General features: G+C 44.0%; 1 protein-coding gene across 5 annotated transcripts in view; it reads left to right on the top strand.

Annotated features, from left to right (window-relative positions):
* GRIK1 (glutamate ionotropic receptor kainate type subunit 1) overlaps positions 1–21,992 on the top strand; it is a 117,313-nt gene that overhangs the window by 60,744 nt on the left and 34,577 nt on the right. For 4 of the 5 annotated variants that reach the window (XM_071564497.1, XM_071564468.1, XM_071564507.1 and 1 more), the window contains exons 2-7: positions 959–1,126; positions 3,982–4,239; positions 7,255–7,436; positions 14,317–14,370; positions 16,333–16,506; positions 19,490–19,633. In XM_071564497.1, the coding sequence (XP_071420598.1) occupies positions 959–1,126; positions 3,982–4,239; positions 7,255–7,436; positions 14,317–14,370; positions 16,333–16,506; positions 19,490–19,633 (980 nt within the window). Of the gene's footprint in view, positions 1–958; positions 1,127–3,981; positions 4,240–7,254; positions 7,437–14,316; positions 14,395–16,332; positions 16,507–19,489; positions 19,634–21,992 lie in introns of all 5 variants that reach the window. The other variant, XM_071564487.1, reaches the window with a different exon arrangement.

Here is a 21,992-nt window from a genome sequence, read left to right as displayed (position 1 = left end):
TTTTGGAAAGCTTGTTTCCAGGTTGAAAAAACCAGCTCCAACTCACCTCATCTCTTCTAGAAAAGGAGTGAGAAGTGTATAAAATTTCAGTTTGAATGGTATGAGAGAAAATTCTGACAAATTGAACAGCATTCAAGGAGCAGCTGCCCAGCTGGAACTGCACTGGATGTGTCTGGACACCTCTGGGTTCAAGTAGTTCAAAACAGATGGTAGAAGAAGAGTCCAGAGGAAGGATTGTGCTGGCCCAGCACTGTCCTTGCAAGGAGACTCTCAAACCAGTGGCATGATGGTTCTGGTGGGCACCACCCCACTGGAGATGTGACTCACCACCAGAGGGGAGTCTCTGCGGGAACAGCTGGGCCATGTTCTGTGCCACCAATTTCAGTTCATGCAGCAACGAGCTTGGAAAAAGTGAAAATATTCTTCTGGGAAATGACCAATGACATTGCCTAAGGTTTATGAACAAATAGAGTTCTGCTACAACACAGATTTCAGGGGGAAACTTCCAGCCATTTCTTCTCAAGCTCCACAGTCACTTCTGAGTGTGGATCTTGCACTGGCGGGACTTGCAGAAACACTTTAGAAAACATCTCCAGCATGTGTGAGTTTCATCTCCAAATACAGATTAGGTTGGAGCAGCGGGGACGAGACCTGTGAATATCAGTGCTTTCATTAGATGGAAGTTTTCACAAGCATTTATATTTTTTCCTTTGTAAAGCCTCAATAACAAACACGCGTCGTCTTTCCCAGATGTTTGTCTAAGCAACATTCATAATATTGAGTTAACCTGCAGTGACACTGCAGATAAAAACTAATGATCCAATGTGCTTCTGCTGCAGTGCTTTGAACAGGGATCTGGTTTTCCTTTATGAATGCTCAGGAATTATTGCTCATAATTTATTTCTCTCTTTCCATGTACTCTTTCCATAATCCTTCTCATTTATCTCTGTTCCAACAGGAGGGATATTCGAAACTGTGGAGAATGAACCTGTTAATATTGAAGAATTGGCTTTCAAGTTTGCTGTCACCAACATTAATAGAAACAGAACACTGATGCCTAATACCACATTAACCTATGACATCCAGAGGATTAACCTTTTTGATAGCTTTGAAGCCTCAAGAAGAGGTAATTATCTCAATCACTCTATCAGTAACATACATGTGTTATGCTGTACACCTTTCCTGCCTGAGCTCCTTTTCTGCTCTGATTGTACATGAAGAGCAACATCAAATTAATCTTTCAAAGATATTTGAACTCAGAATCAAGCTGGGCTTGGACTTGTCACTGGTTTCTGAGTAAACTCCTCCATCCTGCTTGCATTCTAAGAGCCCCAGATGGAAGGTGGCGAGTCCAACCCATTTCTCTTTCCAAAACATAGATTTGCCACCTGGAATTCTGCAGAAAAATGACCACAGACTCACAGGAAGCACAGTGGGATGTCCCAACCCATAATTAGCACAGATAGCCATTAGTCCTAACAAATTGTTGCTATTCCAATTCAAAGACCAAGGCCAGAAATCTCCCTGTCCTGCAATGTTAATACTCAGTGGCTCTGAGGCAGAAGTGAGTTTCTCTGTTATAAACAACCATAAGAACTGGGGTGGGCAAGTTTGGAAAATTTTTGCCTCTTATTTTATTTTCCTCATGAGGAAAATTATGGCCCAGTTTACTTGGATCTAATTGACTGGTAGACCAAAACAGAGAGGGGTAAAAAGTCACAAAATTCCTTAAGCACCAGGTATTCCTTTGCCTTTAGGAGGCAAGATGAGGTTTGATATAATGTTATATACAACAGCAGAGTTCCTGGAATTATGTTGGATAAAAGGCAAGAGATGTGGCTGCTGTAAGGCAGATGAAGGCAGGAAAATAAACATGTCTCACTTTACAAATCATTCTGGTGAGCTGTCACCTGTCTAACATCTAAGATACCAAATTCTCTTCATGGTGCTCTAGTTTCTCAGTAAGGAGGAAGTTTCAAAAAATATAAAAAATCACTTTAAATTATGTTTATTGCGTTCTTTTTCAATTATCAGATATATGTTCTAATCATATGCTATCAAAACTCAAGTGTGCTGGGTTTATAATCCTTGTAATCCAGACTGACACAGGAGTTTAGATTCGCTGTAGAGTGAGAGTCTCTTCTCTTGTGACTGTTGTGAAAGTACCTTCTCCATTTAATATGGAGGAAGGGATTGATTATAAATATTTTTGTCAATCTACATGCAAGAAACTCATGCAGAGAGTAGTGATTTCTTCTCATCATGAATTATTGATGGTATTTATGCAATTTGCACATTTAAAACTGTGATCCTTTAGAAAGGGTTCTGAATTAGACCTGGAAAGTGTGTGCATGTTATGCTGCCTGTTAAACACTCATTTGTAGACTGAAAACAGAAAAGAATTGATTTTCTGTCATATTCTGTTATAATCAGAGAACTAAATATGAATTTAAAAAACCTCAGCTCATTGTGGAGGTTTGTGTACTTAATATTTCACTTCAACACAGGAATTTCTAAATTCCCCATGAAGAGCAACCTGACAAAAGCACAACATTGCAACCAGTGCAGGGCTTTGTCCCACTCAATAAACCTTATTAAAAACATCTGCAGTAAATGTTACTAATGGACAAAACCCTAATATTGCTTCATCTTCTGTCAACCTGAAATCACATGGGAGAGAAAGGAAAATGAAAAGATACCTCCAGGAGGACTTCTTTGGGCTGAGATATGGGCACGAGGAGAGAGAGAACTTTGTTCATGTCAGTGTTTGACTGATTTGGGGAGGTATAAAAATGTCACTGTGTGTTGGTTCTTATTTCCAGTGTTGTTGCTGAGGGCTTTGGGCTTTACTGCCTGTTTTGTGCACACAGATTATGGAGCTCAGTGAGTCATGGTGCCCTTTACTGTTTTTGTTCCTTCAGTAGCTTGAAATTAAAGCTACACACAGAGGTAGAAACTTCTTGCCAGTCATGAAGGGAATCCATAGAGTGTCTGTTGTGACTCCCTGAACATATTTCCTGACACGCTGCCATGAAACTTAATTCCTGTGATGTTCCTTTGTAGCCTGAAAGCTCCTGGTTTCTCCAGGATAAAGCCATTCTGAGAAAGGCAATTTGGAAATCAATGTGAGCTGAAGATAATAAGCAGAGAAGCTGTTTGAGTTTTTATTTGTAGCAAGCAGGTTTTAGGATATAATAATAATAATCAGTAAAGCAGTTTTCAGAATCACAGAATCATTTTGGTTGGAAAAGCCCTTCAAGGTCAGCGAGTCCAACCTGTGCCTGATGCCCATCTTGTCCCCCAGCCCAGAGCACTGAGTGCCATGTCCAGTCACTCCTTGGACACCTCCAGGGATGGGGATCCACCACCTCCTTGGGCAGCTCCTTCCAATGATTAAAAACACTTTCTATGAAGGAATTCCTCATGGTGTCCAACCTGAGCTTCCCCCGGCACAGCTTGAAGCGTTCCCTCTCCTCCTGTCCCTGTGCCCTGGAGCAGAGCCTAACCCCCCCACCCCATGCCCCCCCCCCCTCCTGGCATGGATTGCAAAGCCAGAATCATAGAATCATAAACTCAGTTGGGTTGGAAGAGACCTCTGAGATCATCAAGTCAACCCTTAATCCAACTCCACTTTGATTACCAGATCATGGCACTAAGTGCCACATTCAGTCTCACTTTAAAAACCTCCAGGGATGGAGAATCCACCACCTCCCTGGGCAGGCCATTACAATGCCTCCTTTCTCCAGTCTGAGCCCCCCCAGCTCCCTCAACCCCTCCTCATTGGACTTACCCTCTAAATAACCTCTCAGTGCTCCAGGAACCACGTGCAAACCTCTCAGTAGTTATGGGAGCCACACAGTGACCCATTCTCACTTTGAAATGCTGGGGTTGAGTGGAGAAGAAAAGATCTCAGTAGGCACCACACAAGCTCCTTGCTCTTGCCAACCAGCAGCTTCTGTCCCCCCCCTGCTGTCCCCTCAGCGTGTGACCAGCTCGCCCTGGGTGTCGCAGCCCTCTTTGGGCCCTCCCACAGCTCCTCAGTCAGCGCAGTGCAGTCCATCTGCAACGCCCTGGAGGTGCCCCACATCCAGACCCGATGGAAGCACCCCACGGTGGACAACAAAGATGCTTTTTACATCAACCTCTACCCAGACTATGCAGCCATCAGCAGGGCAGTCTTGGACCTCGTGCTGTACTACAACTGGAAGATCGTCACGGTGGTGTACGAGGACAGCACAGGTGAGTAGAGATGGGGCTTCTGTTTGAGTGGGATTCTGGGGGAGAATCTGTGGTGGTTCAGTTTGTCAGAATTCCAGAAGAAAAGCCTCCTGTGAGGTACAGCTGTTCTGCTGCTGTTTTGGGTTTGGGGAAGATGTTCCCCCATCAGACCTTAAGGAGGCAGCAGGTGGAAGCCTTCAGGTTCTGGATATTCAATCCCATTTTGATTTGTGTTTGTGGAACTGATAACACAGCTTCAAACTGATCACAGAATCCCAGAATAGTCAGGGTTGGTGGAAACCTCTGGAGATCACCCAGTCCAACCCCTTCCCCAGGCAGAGTGACCCACAGCAGGTGACACAGGAATGTGTCCAAGTGGGTTTGAAATATCTCCAGGCAGGGAGACTCCACACCCTCCCTGGGCAGCTGTTCCAGGCTCTGCCAACTCCATGGAAAGAAATTCTGCCTTATGATGAGGTGGAACTTGCTGTTTCATTTTCTGGCCATTGCTCTTCCTTCTGTCACTGGCACCACTGAACAGAGCCTGGCACCATCCTCTGACACCCCTGGAGATATTTGTATGGACTGATGAGATCCCCTCTCAACTTTCTCCAGACTAACCAGGCCCAACTCCTGCAGTGTCTTCTTGTCAGAGAGATGCACCAGACCCCTCACTATCTTCGTGGCCTCTGCTGGACATTCTCCAGTAGCTCCTAGATAAATATTCCAGACAAAAAAGAAGCAGAGAGAGGTCCTTTTCAGCCCATCCCATCACCAAATTAGCATTCCAAAACACTAAGTGCTCTGTACGTGCTCAGTTACAAAAACGACTGATATAAAAGAGACTTCATTTGTAGAGGAATTTACAAAGTAATTAATCATCAATCATCTTATTAACTCAGAGTCAGGAAAGTAAACAGGTCAGCTTTGATCAATATAAATAGTCTTTGGATTTTGGGTTAGGGTGATGCCACTTAACTCAAGCTCTTTCTGTTTCTCATCTTTCATTGTTACACCACAAGAAGAAAGAACATATTAGCCTATTTTTTTTTCTTAGAGACTACAGTAGGCCAAGAAAGGCAGTGAAGGTTTCCATCCTCACTGAGTTGGTTTCAAAGCCCTAAACTGAACCTTTCCTCTCAAAGGTGAATGCCCCAAGCACTGCACTTGCCCAGAACCTCCCCACTCCCACCTGGAGCCACCCTGAGCACCTCACATTTCAAATCTGTCCCAAATCAAGGCTTGGTGGTATCATGTCCAAGGGTTTGGATCTGCTGAGCAGGAGGAAGAGGAAGGAGAGCACTGGAGGTTATTCCCCTGTGCTGTTGATCATCGACAGGCAGCTAATTTAGACTTTTGCCTCATCCTCCAGAAAAATAACTGCTACTTTAGTTTCTTCAGTACCACTCCTGGGCTTTATCTTTATGTCATGTGGCAGTAGGAAAGGTTGGGAAGTGCAAGGTCCAAGTTTGATGTGACCAAGGCAGATATTTTAAGGCATACAGTAATTTCTTTCCCCTGAAACAAGATGGAGGTGGGTTGGCAAATCATTTTCTTTTGCTCTCCACCACACTTGCATGTAAGTACTTTTAGTTGCTGGAAAGAGAAGCAACAGTACTTGGTCTGAGGCTGTGGAGAAGAATCTCAGCCTTCCCTCTTGGAGCTGCCATTAGTTATATTAGACAAGGCCCTGCAGCTGAGCACTTGGTACAACCAGCTGCAGCTTTCCAGCCAGATTCCACCAACTCCTCTCCTTGCTGGTCCGTGTTGGAAGCTTGTGCCTCATTCTAATAATAATGAGCTCAAATTGTTCCATATTTCCCCAGCGTGGCTTCCAGCCAGGCTCCAATCCCCCAGCAGTAATTTGCATTTGAATGCTCACAATGCTTAATATTCTATATTGATTGTTGATACTCGAAACCCTGCAAAGAACAGGCCTGGCATTGCAGGGGGAGGGAGAGATTAGTTTTTTCACAGCACTCTGCCAGTGCTTGACTGAAAGCCAGCAGTCCTCCACACAGCAATCCCTCACTAACCCCAGAAGAAATAGGGATGTTTTGTCTTGCCTTATACATACCACTGGACCATTCAACCAAGGACAAATATACCCACTCCCAGCAGGAGAGACAAGAGTTTTTCATTTTAATAATTTGTTTGATTTTTGTTCAAGAAGTGCTTCTTGCCTGTATTCTCTCTCTCTCTCTCTCTCTCTCTCTCTCTCTCTCTCTCTCTCTCTCTCTCTCATTCTCTCACTTGATGTAGATTTTTAAGGCAGCCTTTTGCTTTCACTCAGCAGGAGTTCAGGAATTTTTGTGTGGGTAAATTGCATTCGTGGATAATGAGAAAGAGGCTGTAATCACACACCTCGAAGAGCTCTTAACTATCTTCCTTAGGTTTTTAGAGGCAGTACGAATTACATAGGAGTGCTGAATTAGCTGGTGGAATTGCACTGTCTTTAAACACTTGGATAAGTCTTCAACTGGTTGAGCTCCCCTGACTTCAAATAAGGCATGTAAACCTGTGCCAGATGAAGAGAGAGTCTAAGAAATCATGCCCTTTACAGATGTGTTTACAGATGTAGAGCTGGATCTCAAAATATTTCGGTCCTTTATAAGGTCTCCCAGTTGCTGAGTGACCTTACATTAGGCAGGAAACTTAGAAGGAGGTTTCTTCACTTCTGTGTTCTTTTTGGTTGATATTGGAATAATAATTAGCTGCCAAGAAAGAAGCCCTATGTGCTTTTTGCATTAAACTGCTTCAATTTAACCATATTACAATGTGTTTACATTGTATTGCATCAATGCCAACATATCCTGTAGTCAACCAGTTAAAAACTCTTTTCAAAATATTCAGATGTTGAAGCCAAGTACAAACATGAAAATGCAAAGCTTTAATGATGTTAGTGGGAGTCTGGCAAATGGAGAGCTAACAATTATCCTTAGGGAATGTGAAATATGTTGGGAGCTGGTGAGAGACCCTGTTTCAGTGGGAATAAATACTCGAGGGTGGGTTGTGTAATTGTCTATCATTTTGCAGGTCTAATTCGCCTGCAGGAGCTCATCAAAGCCCCTTCGAGGTACAACATCAAAATCAAGATCCGCCAGCTGCCCTCTGGCAACAAGGATGCCAGGCCCTTGCTGAAGGAGATGAAGAAGGGCAAGGAGTTCTACGTGATCTTTGACTGCTCCCACGAAACAGCTGCAGAAATCCTCAAGCAGGTAATGGGAACGGGGTGGCAAAGCACACCCCAAAATTGCCATCCTCTCTGGCTTTCACCTGCTGGGATACACTGTAAGTGTATCCAAAGGCTTGCTAATAGCAGGGACAGAAGGTGTTGCAGCAGCCACAAGGCTTCCCAGAGCCACAAGGACCAGCAGCAGGGCTGATGTCCAAAGTCCATGTACATCCCACAGAAGGAAATGTGCTTTTTTTTCCATGCTTCAGGTTCTGCTTGACCAGGAGGATTGTTGCATTTATTTTAGCTTGTCCTAGTTTAATCAATAGAGCTTTTATTTGTTTTCCATAAAAAAAAGAAGTGCCCATTTTGGAGTGCTGAGCTGTTGCTTCTGTGGAGTGTCAGGTCATTCTCAGTGCTGACTACAGGAACAACAGGACATTAACTCACTGCAGACAAGCCTGACTCTGCCTTCATGTCCCTGTGACAAGCAAGATTTGGTCTGCTGGCACTGCCCCATTGCATTTCAAACTCTGGTACAGAAGTAGATGGAACAGAGACAGAATCAGAAATAAAAAGCATCCTTTAAAACAGGAAGAGAGAGGATGTTGTGGAAGGGCTGATACAGCTCTAACCTGGGTGTCAGAGCTGAGCAGCCACACAGGGAAAGGACAAACACCACAAAGCCTGAATTTAATGGGCTGGAGTGTTCCCAGGGTGGTGTAAATTAGAATTTACTGTTGTCACTTTGCTATGTAATTCTAGACAATCAAAATCTCAACTATTGGCTGCTACAACTCATTAGCCAAGGAAGCAACACATTGTTAATGCCATTTCCCTTTTTGCTGCATCTGTGGGTGTGAGGGGTGGTTGTTCTTGCTGTCAGCCAATCTGATGGGAAAAACTGATCCCAGAGAGGTTCCACTGACTAAATGCACAGACTTGGGCTGTCCCATAAAGGTTCCTTTCTCTTTCCATCCCAGAATATTTTACTGAAATATTTAAGCTATGCAGAGGAGCTTTCTGTGTCAAAGTCAGTAAGACAACTTACTGCATTAGTCTGTGGAGCCTGAAACCTTCCTCTCCAGGCTGGAGGATCTTGGTCCTGAGAATATGGACTTGCAGGATGGTGTCCTAAATCAGATGCAACCAGAGCAGCACAAGTTCCTGTGAGCTTGTAGGGTAGATTTATTGCTCTCAGGAAAGCTGGCCTCTACTAAATTTTAGGATTTACTCAGTGCAAGTTATTTATTTAAGCTACAGCAGGGGCAGATGCAGACAAGATGTTGGGAATGTGATGGAAGAGCAAAGGGAAGGCAGGAGAGCTGCTGGCCCCTCACTCTGCTCCCTGCAGGGCTGTCCAAAAGCATTAAAACATGACAAGCTGCTCCAAAAAGAGATTTCTGGGGGAAGAGTTAAACACAAGCTGAAAGTGCAGATGTCTGGCAACACTGCAGGAGGCACAAAGCTTCAAATATGCCAGGCTGAGTATGGAAAAAAAACACAAAATAATGAAACCTGGGTGTCAAAGGAAGAGGAGGGAGTGTTAAAAGATGCACTCAAAGAGGGCAAAGCAGCAGAAGAGTTTGTGTGGGATATGGATCAGGGAGACAATTGACAGGCTGCAGACACAGATAATGCTCTCTAGTGCCTTGAGAACTCAGAGAAGGATGGGGAATGACAGTGTGGGAGAAACCAGGAAAATTAAGAGAGGTGAACCCATGGCTCAGTGCTGAGGGAGAGGAAACAACATAAATATGGGCTAGAAAGAAAGGGAAAATGGCTTTTGTGGGAGGCAGTTGTGTGGCTGAGCCCAGGTGCTGACAGCAATAACTCAGGGGCTGAGGCTCCCACTGCCAGAGGCAGCTGGGAAATGTGAGGGCTCAGAATTCACGTGGGACTCCTTTGGTTGTAGGTTACATGCAGTGGCCTGTTCATGTTCTCTTCCCTGCACATATATAATTTTACCCCTATATAATTTTACCCTGAATGGAAGCAAGATACCAAGGAGAAATTGTTTTGAGAAAACACTGTGGTATTAGTAGAGAATATTTTTCACTTTGCAAAAGGTTCAATAAATATCATGGGGGAAAAACATATTGTTGTTAAATTATATAAGATTTCTAACAGGAGTAGGAATCAGTGTCACTTAAACCTGTCCCCAAAGCAACAATTTCTTGTCTGCCCACCGTATTTAAATAATGCAGTGTATTTTTATCCACCCATGGTGGCAGGGGCAGCTCGTGCCAGTGCTCAGGGGGCACCAGCTGTGGCACTGCTTGCTGGGGATGCCCAAAAGCTCTTTCTGGGAGCAGAGGTATCAGCACAGAGTTATGTGCTCTGTGAAGCTGTTTGGGAGTGTGGAACTTCCTGCCCAGCCACAGGACCAGGCTGTAGCATCAGGGGAGGTGACCCCTCCACTTGGCTCCTTCAGCCTTTGGTTTACAAAACAGCCCAAAAGACAGATTTCCCCTCTTAACTGAGGCCAGCTTTTCTTATTTATAGCTTCAGCTACAGCACCATCGAGCCACACTTGCTGGTGCACAACAAGAGCAGGCAAGAATCAATAACCTAATTGAAACAAAATACAAAGCCTGCACAGAGCTGAATAAATAACCTAGACCCTAAGCTCCCACATTTCCCCTTCTCCCTGACATGCTGCAGAGTCCCTGACCATCCTAATGAGGCCTGGCCCTCTCCTCACCCACATCTGGAAGGAGCAAGAGGAAATTGGGATTATTATTAACTGCTGCCTTTCCCAATAGTGACTTTGAATTTTCTCTTGGTGTTATCTCACGAGGGTCAGTAACCTCAGGGCTTTTCAAACCAGACATCCCACAACAGCAGAGCTGATGGAAGGAGTTGCCCCTGGTCTGTCACTCCCATCATCTCCTTGAACTCCTCAGCTGCTGGAGCTTTAAATCTCCTGAACACTGAAAAAATAATCTTTCAATATATCCTGCACATACTGTGCTTAGTCTGACATTGCCTTTTTGTATGAGGAACTTAGCAGAAGAGGTTAAGTTTTTATTGTTAACCTTCAATTTGTTCTAACACACCAAGAGTTGGCGTAGACTTTACTGCAGGAACAGAAATTATGTTCCTGCTAACCTTAAATTACCTACTCCTATCTTCACACCTCTGAAATAAATTTTAGGAAGTGTGCTGTATATTTAATCAGGGTTAGGACACCACAAAGTGTTCTGTAAAGATTTCTGTGTTCACTTTCACTAGGTGACAGACAAGGAAAAAAATAATTAATTCACTTCCTTCAGAAGTATGAAAACTAAGTGTCACCATGGTGTGCATTCCTGGTACAGTAATGAATGTGAGAATATAAATCCTCAGCTTTTGGACACTTGGGAGGGGAGGAGGCAGAGGGGTTTTATTCATTATGGTGCATCTTGCTGATCTTAGGAAACAGTGGTGGGATTAATTAATTGGATAACGAAGTGCATTCATTTAATGGTCATGAAATTGAATAATAGCATGAGTGAGGAAATGCAGAGTGAAAGCAAGCAAAGTATTTGATGCACTTCCCACCAATATCTTTCTCTATCACTCCAGTTCCAGCCCCCTTGAAGGAAGATTGACAACAGCTCTGAATAAGACAGGGATTTTTTTATAGGTTGAACAAATGCAAGTTGGAGCTGGGATATGATTCAAGCCAGGAATAGGGTACCCAAAAGAGATTTTCAGACATGAGAGAATATTTTTGTCTGGCTTCTCTCAACTTGCCACATATAATCTGACCACAGGCACTTTTTCAGATTCACATTGTTGTTCATGACTCACAGCTAAAAACACATAACTGCAAGACAAGGCCCAAACTTCTGATCTGAAATGGGCAATTAGGGATGGAAATCTCTTTATCTTGTATTGCCAACCATACTCGAGTTTGGGTGAAGAGCAAGTTTTATACAGGGTAAGATGGGTAGATGGGACCCACAAGGAGCATATTTTAGGCTGATTTCACTGGTTTACATTCTTCTGAGTTCCACAGTAAGTAAAAGCTGTTATTGTTTAAATAGGACATTTGCATCAGGTGCATAATTGCTCACAAAATTACACAGAAGGTTGTTTAAGCAGGAATGTGTAATGAAATCTCATTCCAATTTCCCACGGGCAGCTCTAAAACCATGGATGTTGCCTTTCCTTCTCTCTTCTGGGCCCATTTTCTCCTCTGAGAGGTCACTTGCCCTGTGGGAAGTGCCTGTGCAGCTGCTTTGCAAGGGCTTCAGAGGTGTCCAAACCTGAAATCCATCTTTGCCTCTAACAGGCTTTTATTATTGTGTCACTCCTGGGAGTTCCAGGATCTGCTCTCCCTGTGGCAAACACACAGCAGAAGATGAGATCCTGAAACTCTCCTATTAATGGGAGCATCCAACTAATTAGGCCTTGGGACCATTAATGTTTTGGGGTGATCAGCATGATTCTCAACATCCCTCTTGCTTTTGCTTTGACTTGATTTCATCTCCTGAGCATTAAATAGTCATTCATTGGTAATTTTATTTAGGAACCGTATTGCCCTTAAAAATAATCTAATTATTATTCAAAGTCTTTATGGCTCATGAATAAAAAGCATCCTGTTTAGGTCAATCTACAGCTCTAACTCACATGTCACAGGCATGTCTAAGTGCTAAATAGCTTTTAATTAATTATTGTCCTTAATGACTGATAGAGGGGAGGATGACCAGTTAAGGCTGTTCTTGTCCCCAGGGCAGAGCTCAGCGGCAGGTCAGGGCCCAGCCTGGGACAGATCCAACCTCAACTCTTGCTCTTTAAGCAGACAAGGACATTGTTAAGGTGTGTGTGCCACCTACAAACCCCCTTCCAACTGTCTGTATCTTCAGATGTTAATTGAGTCACCGTTAATATAGAAAATACAAAAGTGACATGTTGATTAAGCTTCCCTGGGCTGCTGCAATACTTTATTTGGAAAAATTTCAACAAGCATCTCTCCTGAAGCTTTTGGGTTCAGTGTCCTTGGCAATTCCTTCCAGCAATTGCCATTAGGAACCTGTGCCTTAGTTATAGCAGGTGAATCTCAGTTTTTATCATGAAATTGCCTTGGGCTTTCAGGGGGTTTGTTTCTATTTGTTTTGGGGGTTGATTGTTTGTTTAGGAGGATGTTTGTCTATTCTGGGGGGTTGTTTGTTTTGTCTGTGATTGTTTTTTGTTTTGAAGGAGGATCCTGTAGCATGACTTTAGAAATCATTATTATTCTCGACTGTGTGTGTGTCCTGCCAGCTCTGTTTATACGGCATCACTTGGCAATCAATATCCTCGTAAAAAGCTTTCATCAAAGCTGTGTTCAGGAGGCAAACACTCCTCTCAGGCTAAACCCCTTGGATGTGAGAGGAGAGCAGCAACTGGGCTACCGTGGATCAACCAGCTGCTTGCCCAGAGGCAGCGCTTCCCAAACATCCAGGCTGCACCCTTCCCAATAATTGCAGGGAATGTATCTATCTGCTTAATGCCAATTTGCATGTTAGGGCACTGTAGGAGCAGCCTTGTCCTGGATTTCCGTTGTGTTATTATTTCTGCCTGGGCAGATTGTTTATACCATCTGATAACAAGTGCAGGTTTGTCAGCTCTCCTGTCTCAGGCTGGAATCAAAGCTGAGAGGAATCACTAAGTTAAATCTGGGCATTTGTACCCTCCCATTTACAATGATTAGTAAGAACTTGCCTTCATATTAGTGCTCCACCAGGAAAAATAAGTTCAGGCTTAAGAGATTCTCACCTGAGCTCATCCCATGTTTGTTCAACCTGGCAGCTCCTTTGTGCCCCATATGCAGCAACTGGGCTGTTTCCACACAGGTTCATAAAAATCCCATCAAATTGGCCCCTCCTTCCCACAGACACAGAAATCCAGTGGCTCCAGGAGCGGAACTGAGTCCAGCAGGGTCAGCTGGGAAGCACAGCACAGCACACAAAATTTTCCATGGATGCTCCCACGTATCGTTATCTGTGCGTAAATAGGGCAGAACATCCACCCCCAGGATTGCTGCAATGCTCCTTTCTACAGGTGATAACTCTGAGAAACAGAATAGAAGAGGATTAATAACACAAGGAATAAAAAAGGCAATTTTGATGTGTAAATTCAGTGGAGCATTTCAATAAAATACTTGCCTTCTGGCTTGACTTTTAGTGGCTGGAAACGGATCGGTTGTTTGAGATGAACACTGAGCTGTTTTTATTATCTACTGCAGCTTAGGAAGTTCAGGTTCTTTCTTCCTTTTTTGTTTTTCTTTCTATTTTTATTTTTTTTCAAGTGAGGAATTGCCATACACAACCACTCTACTGATTGTCAGAGGATTTTGCCATGAAAGAGACTTTTGGCAAGGCAAAAGACGCTACTTCCCCGTCTGTCAAACATCTATTCAGGTTCTGCTGAAAGTGTCCTAAAATTGTATTAATGGCAGATACTTCCATTACTGTGATCAGGACTGAATAAGAGTTAACCTTTGTCTGTGTTACTGTCCTGATAATGAATTCTTCAGTAGTTTCCCGGCTCATGTTTCCTCCTCCTCTTCCCAAGATCCCAGAATACAAAAACTGCACATAAGCACTTTTCCTTACAAATTTTGTTGGCTGTTAGCAAATTCCTTTTTAGCGCTTCTAAACTGCAGACTAAAGAATTCTGCTTTTAAAAAATCAGCTTCTTGTTATCTCTGGTAATTTTTCTTGTCCTAGAAGCTTTGCAATCTTTAATCTCTTTTCTGGGCAGTGGTGATAAAAACACAATTTAAATACAACAGGATATATTTTTGCTTCTGGAGAAAAATGGAGGGTTTATTGTAGTCAAGTTTTCATGGCCTGTGATGTGCTGCTCCAGATTAGCTCTTGCTTTTCCAAAGCCAGTGCAGGAGACTGGGATATTTCAGAGTAAAGTGCATTCACCTTTCATTCTTCCCACAGATCCTCTCCATGGGAATGATGACAGAATACTACCACTACTTTTTTACAACACTGGTAAGAAACTCTGAAGATCTGGGGGTGAGTTTACTCCATTGCATAAAAGACAACTAAAAATCCCCCCCCCCCCTTTTCTGGGAGATCTTTGTTGCCATTATTCAAGGAAACCCCTGGAGAATGAGGGCTAACACTCCTTGGTGATATCAGAACCCACAATTTTGAAATTAAGCTGTTTGACTGTGTCTGTGGGGCTGCCTAACACTGTTATCTTGTGAAAATTAATTGCAGTGTTGTGACCTCCTCACTGTCCATAACTCCCTGAAGGGAAGTTCTGGCCAGGTGGGGGTTGGTCTCTTCTCCCAGGCACTCAGCAATAGGACAAGGGGGCACGATGGGCTCAAGCTCTGCCAGGGGAAATTGAAGTTGGAGAGCAGAAAAAAATTCTTTGCAGAGAGAGTGCTCAGGCATTGGAATGGGCTGCCCAGAGAGGGGGTGGATTCCCCATCCCTGAAGGTTTTTCAACTGAGATTGGCCGTGGCACTGAGTGCCATGATCTGGTAAAGGGACTGGAGTTGGACCAAGGGTTGGACTTGATGATCTTGGAGGTCTTTTCCAACCCAATTGATTCTATGATTCTATGATTCTATGATTAAGGAGGGACCATCAGTATACAGGTGGAACAGAGTGAAATGAAATAATGAATCAATGGCTTTGCAAGGGAGTTGAGGTCATGTTTAATTTTCTTATTAAGACACAAAAATCCCAAATGTATAAAAACCCTTAGGAATTTTATAGTAAAACTGTAAATCTATAAATACTTATTTCAGCACATTTTCTCCATATTTTAACTTACATGCTACATATAAATATAACTCAATTTATGCTTAAGGTTCGTTTGCTTTGTAGACTAAAGAGACAGCAAAGAACTGTTATTTCTAGAATAGTCCTAGAGGGTTGGATTGTATCATGTACATCAGCTTATTCTTTATTTCCTTTCCAAATAGAATTTTACCTGGAAGTGAAAAATATTTTGAATCCAATAGTCAGTTCATTAGTCAGAAGAGACACTCTGGCTGTTGGGAATTTGAAGTAGTTCTCTTTGAGGCCATTTTAACATCATGGAAAATGTCAAAATTTAGGATTTAGTGTGGAACTTAAAATTTTCTACAAGAAACAGTACAGGAATCTACAATAAAATTGTAACCACCAGTGATATGTAGGAGATAGTAGAGAGCACATACCAGAACAAGCACTAAGCAGTGCTGGTGATATCTCCTACTGTAAATATTTTGTTTTGATGCCTGATAGAGCCATTAGACATTCTGGCAGCAAGTCACCAAGGCAGGAGAAAAATGGGATTCATAAGGAGTAAAAGAGTCTGGTTCTCGCCATCACTTGGAATTTTCCTTCCCCAAGCTGTTGGTTTGTCAGAGCCATAAATTAGGATTAGATACTGCTGTGCAGGTTGGTTGCAGAACAGTGTTGTTGTGGGGAATTGATTTTTTTCATTGCAAAAAACAGATGTGTGGTTTGTCATCCATTTTCACACAGCTTTGCGTTAGTCAGGCTTAAAACTGAAGTGGTCATGGCCAGGCTTGGAGGACAGTCAGAGGGGAAAATCATGAGGGGAAAAAGCAGCACTTGGGTTTTAGATTGAAAAACAAATACAATTTGGGCCTGGTGGGACTGTGTGAAATTTTTTCTTTAAAAATACTACATCTGGTTTTGTAGGACACCTAGAAATTAAAATTACATGCAGGTTGGTTGCAGAACAGTGTTGTTGTGGGGAATTGATTTTTTTTCATTCCAAAAAGCAGCTGTTTGGTTTGTCATCCATTTCCACACAGCTTTGGGTTAGTCAGACTTAAACCTGAAGTGGTCATGGCCAGGCTTGGAGGGCGCTCATAGGGCAAAAAAAAGCAGCCCTTGGGGTTTAGATTGAAAGTCAAACACAAGCTGGGCCTGGGGGTGCTGTCTTGCTTTTCAAAATGCTAGCTGTGGTTTGTTTGTTCTCTTCAGGACCTCTTTGCCCTGGACCTGGAGCCCTACAGGTACAGTGGGGTGAACATGACGGGCTTTCGGCTCCTCAACATCGAGAACCCTCACGTGTCGTCCGTGGTGGAGAAATGGTCGATGGAGCGCCTGCAGGCGCCCCCCAAGCCCGAGACTGGGCTCCTCGATGGCATGATGACAGTAAGTGAGCCACCACAGGGACACAGACACTGTCCCACCAGGTGGGAGCTCATCCCAGTCCTGCTTTTGTTGCACAGCAGCATCCCCAAGGCAGGATTCCTTTTACTGCCTTCTACACATTTGTCCCCTGAACCAAAGTCGTGCTCACCTCTGTGACAAACCCCTCTAGAAAGCAGTGACAATTCTCCATCACAGTGCTGTCCAGCTGCCACCATTCTTCTTATTCCTCTCAAAAATCAAGATGCTGCCTCATTCCTCTAATCATGTTCTGCATGGAGTGAGGCAAATAACAGGAAAGAGGAACTTGGAGAGCAGATGTAGGTTTGTAACATGCAGGGAAAGGTATTGTACTTGTGGGCAGGGAATGGCATTTTGAAATGGGTAAAGTGCCCTTTCTCCTCATTTCCATCTCTACAGAAATCTGGCTTTCAAGACATAATTTAAAGATAGATGAAAGGTATCATCAAGCCAGGAAATTAGGATTTCCTCCCTAGCACTCCTTCAGGTCAAGGAAAGAATAGGAACAAGTATGGGGACAACATGACTCCATTCAGTTTTGCAGGGTGAAGGGTTGCATTTTTTTGCAGTATATGATGATATGTCTCATGTACTGAGGGAAGTTTGAATCGATAGGAAATAGAGATTATTGCAGATGATTGCAGGGAAAAATTTCAAATATCTTAACATCCTGAAGAGAAATGCATTACGTGTGTTATCTGTAGCCTTTGAAAACATTATGGCTTTTTTGGGCAGTGACATTGTGCTCACTCTCTGCAAGGCAGGGGAGAAAGATGTCCCCTGGAACTCCTAATGGGAATTCATACACAGATTACCCAGCTGGAACACTTGGAAAAACAAAGTTCTCACCAGACTCTTCTGCTCTCATGTACCTCTGACTCTTATCCTCTCCTTTACATCTCTATAATTTCTCAGTGTCCTTGATGCTCTAAAGCACCATCAGCACCAAGGAAAACATCCTTCCAGCTGGCTGTGATCATTGAAATATTCACAGCAGGTTCTGCTTCTTCAGTTTGATGGAGAGCTGCACCACTGCTCTATTTCACTAGACAAAAAGGCTGTCCAGGCTGCACAGTGCAAGCAGATCAGGATTATGTGTTAACTTAGGGTTTCTCCCCTCTGGGTTCATGCTGTTGTTTGCCCTGATGTCCCCTTGTGGGGACCCAGCAGGACACGACCACGACAGTTCTGAATTCATGTCTCACTTTATGCCCAAACTGCACATAGAGACACAGTTGTTCTAATGAGATTTTGGGCTTCTTTGCAGTGATTTAAGTAGGATACAGAAGTCAGAAAAAACAAGTTCAGGGCTTACTCATAGTCCCTCTCACCTCACACACAACACAGGCATCAGGGTAAGGTGACTGACTTTGGAAAACGAGGTGACCTGTTACACTGGGCAATGCCAAGCCCTAAAAGAGAGCAACAGTGAGGGAAGAAATAAAAGGGCAAGGGAGGTGATGCAACATCCAAGCTGCTCTGTGGAAGGAGGGATGAGGAGCAAGTTGCACAGGTTTTCAAACAGCCAACATGGAAACACTGCAGACTGCAGTATGTTGTCAAGTAAAAGCATCGGTGGTCCCAAAGAGGAGAGCAAAGGGAGGACACTGGAGAATATTTGCCAAGAATCTCCTTCCTGAGTCTCCAGGCCTGGGACACAGACAGGGTACATTGCAGTGATCACCTAAAATTCAGTCCTGAAAAGACTGTGCCCAGTCTGAGGAAAAACTGCTCTGAAGTTGGCTGACATTGGTGGGAATATTTTCATTGATTTTGAGGGATTTTGGATCAGACTGAGTGTGGTTGGAACAACTGTCTGTTTTAAGACACTTGCCAGTGGGAACAGCTGTTAATGTCTCCTCCTGCTTGACTCAGCATTCCCAATGTTTTCTGATCTCCCAAGTTGCACCAAGTGTGGGAGCAGTATTTTGGGCAGTTCCTGACTAGCACATCGAGAGCAATTCCTCCTCTGCAGTATATTAAAATTAATCCATACATTTACATGCATTTGACTGCCAGCAACAACTTCCAGTACTGGTGAGAGTCAAGTGTGTTAATTTCCCAGAGTAATTGCAATTATTCATTAGCTTTAACAGAAAGGTAAGCAGATCATTTGTTCAGCATCCTTTGCATTAAGGGACCATTCCCACCTCACACACGAGAGCACTGAAGCACAATGCAGGTGAAAGGGAGACCTCCTGAAATGTCCGAGTGATAAAGGGTCACAGGGTGTGTGATCTCAGTTTGAAGCCACACTTCTAAACCAAATAAACCCATTCTCAAAAGAAACACACATGCACAAGAGCACCCAGTAATTTTAGTAAATTAATCTATCCAGTAATATTTAAGTACCTGAGGGCTGTATCCATTTGCAATGAGAATTTAGATGTGTAAGTCCAACTTAGTCTCCAAAAAGACACCTCAAAAAGAGAGTTCACCTCTCCCTAAGACGCCACAGTGAGTGTGGCAGGGGAGCAGCCCAAGCCAGATCTTAGTGGGGCGAGTTCACACAGAAAAACCAAGGTGCTGGAGGGCAATGGGCACTTAGTAGGTACCTGGCTGGTGGATTGGTTTCCCCGGAAAGCAGGGTCTGCCTAACCCATGGGGAAGGAAGCAATCCCGCAAGTACCATGAGAAGAATGGTGATGGGGAGCTGGTGGGCTTCCTAAAACTCCTCTCCATGCCACAGAGCTGCCTGGGCACTCCTTCCTGGCTTGCACCCGCTGACCTCTCTCTCCCTGTCTTCCTCAACTGCCCAATGTGGTTTTCTTCCCAAACCTCACCTGAAAATGCTGTGAAATTATTATAAGCTGGAAAAAATATGAATTTTTGTTTCAGGTTTCCACAGAGAGCCCAGCAGTGGCTTTGCTGTCAGAGCAGCCGTGTCAGGGGTGGTCAGGAGAGCCAAGCAGGGAGCAGGCACCCAGATGCACATTAAGGAAATGCTTTGTCCTTCCCCCTGCAGACTGAGGCAGCCCTGATGTATGATGCTGTGTACATGGTGGCAGTGGCCTCCCAGCGTGCCTCCCAGCTGACTGTGAGCTCCCTGCAGTGCCACCGCCACAAGCCCTGGCGCTTCGGACCCAGATTTATGAACCTCATCAAAGAGGCAAGTGCAGCCCCTCAGCTCATGGTCAGCACATCCCTTCCTCTCCTCCCTGCTTGTGTTGCTGCTCCTTGGCATGTGCTGTGCTCTCATTCCTAGTGTTTTTCCTCACTTTCCTAGCAAAGAAATTTTGATTTACAGACACAAGGCTGTGGCTTCTGTTCTGGTGGAGGCTTTATCTGAATGTTATGTTAGTGAATAAATCATGCATAAATATCCATTATAGGTCACACATTTTTTAGAGGGATTTTATTAAATCACTAGAAATACTTTATCAAAATAATTTAAGCAGTGGGGAAAAAAGAGAGGGAGAAGGGTTAATAATGGAATTCCAAAAACCTGAATAAATGCAAGGGAGTTTTCAGAACTTATATCAAGCTATATTTGCATCAAATTGTATTTTATTTTCCCTTGCTTAATTGTTAAAATAAGTTCACTGTCTTGTCAAAAAAATAAGCTGCTAAACCCTGAGTGTGACAAAATCCCAGATTAACACACCCTGAGGCTTCCCAGCTTTTTTGCTCAGTTATTGGTTATTATTGATGTTTATATTTTGTAAAAATACAGGATAACTAACAACAGACATTCTAGAAATGGAAAGAAAAGGGAGCCTGCAGCTCTGTCCTTGCTTCACTGTGTAATTCCAGTTGTTTTGCAGATTGTTTGATCAGTAATCAATACCCAGGAACCAGTGCAGCCAGTATTGCTAAAGAAGGATATTGCTTCATGAGGCATTGCACTGCCCCATAAGAATCCATGCCTGAGCTGGCTTGATCCAGAGATCTCCTAAAAAATACACATTTTAGTTGAAATGCCTTTGCTCTTTCAAAAATTCAGGTTTCATAATGAATTTTAAATGGAAACTTTGCCTTTGGGGGAGAGTGTGGAAATAAAAATTGGAAATTATGTGGAGCAACCTGCATGCATTTTAACTTTCCCCCCATGCCCGTGGGATTCCTCCCAAAGCTGCATTCTTTGGCACCGTGGGGGTGGAGCAGGATCCGTGGGCTGAGGGACAGGGGGTCGGTGGTGGCACAGCAGGGCAAACGCCTGAATCCAGAAATACAGCGGGAGCAAACTGAAAGACAGGCCATGTGGTGGCTCCAGAAGGTGTTGAAGAGCTGTCATCACCCTCCCCAAGCCTCTCCAAGCATAGGTTTTGGAATTGCCACAGACGTGGTGATTCACCTACACGGGAAGCGTCGGAAGTTACTGAAACTCCGCACCGGAGGGTTTGAGGAACTTTGGAACTTTCAGGAACTTTTAAAGATTTCTTGGGCTGATGCCACAGTGTGGGCAGCAGGAGAGGGGGGATTCTGCCCCCCTGCCCTGCTCAGGTGACACCCCACCTGCAGAGCTGCTCCAGCCCTGGGCACAGCACAGGAAGGACATGGAGCTGCTGGAGTGAGTCCAGAGGAGGCACCAGGATGGGCAGAGGATGGGGCAGCAATGCTGGGAACAAAGGATGGGAGAGCTGGGATTGTTCAGCCTGGAGAAGGGAAGGCTTTAGGGAGACCTGGTGTGGCCTTCCAGGACCTGAAAGGAGCCAAGACAAAAAAGATGGAGAGAGACCATTTACAAGGGCCTGGAGTGGCAGGGCAAGGGGGAATGGCTGCAAACTGACAGAGGGTTTAGATGGATATCAGGAAAAAATCCTTCCCTGTGGCTGCCCTATCCCTGGAAGTGTCCAAGGCCAGATTGGACAGGGCTTGGAGCAACCTGGGCTAGTGGGAGGTGTCCCTGCCTGGGGCAGGGAGTGGAACTGAATCATCTTTAAGGTTTCTTCCAACCCAAACCATTCTATGATTTTCTTGTGAGCTTCTCCCGTTGCAAGTGTAAAGAAAAGACGAGTATTCAGTCCCAGTACTTAGAGATCTCACTTAAGAATTCAGGAAGACACTGTGAGATACTTTCCTCAAGCCCTGGTAAAGTTTATTTTTGATGAATTACATGATTAGGTTCCGATTCAACTTTCATTATATCCTGTAGCATTTAACATGTCCCCAGAAACATAAAAATGGCAGTAAATCCCCTGTGTGAAAGCCTGAAATCTCATCACTGTTACACAGTCACACAGTTCCCAACTGCTCAGGAAGTTCTGCTTCATTTCAGTTTGTTAATTAATGAGAATTGTGCAACTGCTGCTTGCTCTGTTTGCTGAACAGGTCCTCTAAGAGGCCTCCCATCCCTGATTTCCCTGGCAGGCAGGTGGGATACAGCTCTGATTTTGGAGCAGTGATGCTTTTCACTGTCTTTGCAGGCAGCAGGCAGCTGTTTTAGGACTCAATAAAAGCTTGGAAGTTTTACCATCCAATTCAGAAGGCCTGGGATGGACTGTTTGAGCTCATCCCTCCCTTGGCTT

The sequence above is a fragment of the Pithys albifrons genome, chromosome 1, assembly GCF_047495875.1.
Source record: "Pithys albifrons albifrons isolate INPA30051 chromosome 1, PitAlb_v1, whole genome shotgun sequence".
Taxonomy (NCBI): domain Eukaryota; kingdom Metazoa; phylum Chordata; class Aves; order Passeriformes; family Thamnophilidae; genus Pithys; species Pithys albifrons.
Note: the sequence above shows the minus strand (reverse complement) of the source record. Positions and strands in the feature narration are given on the sequence as shown.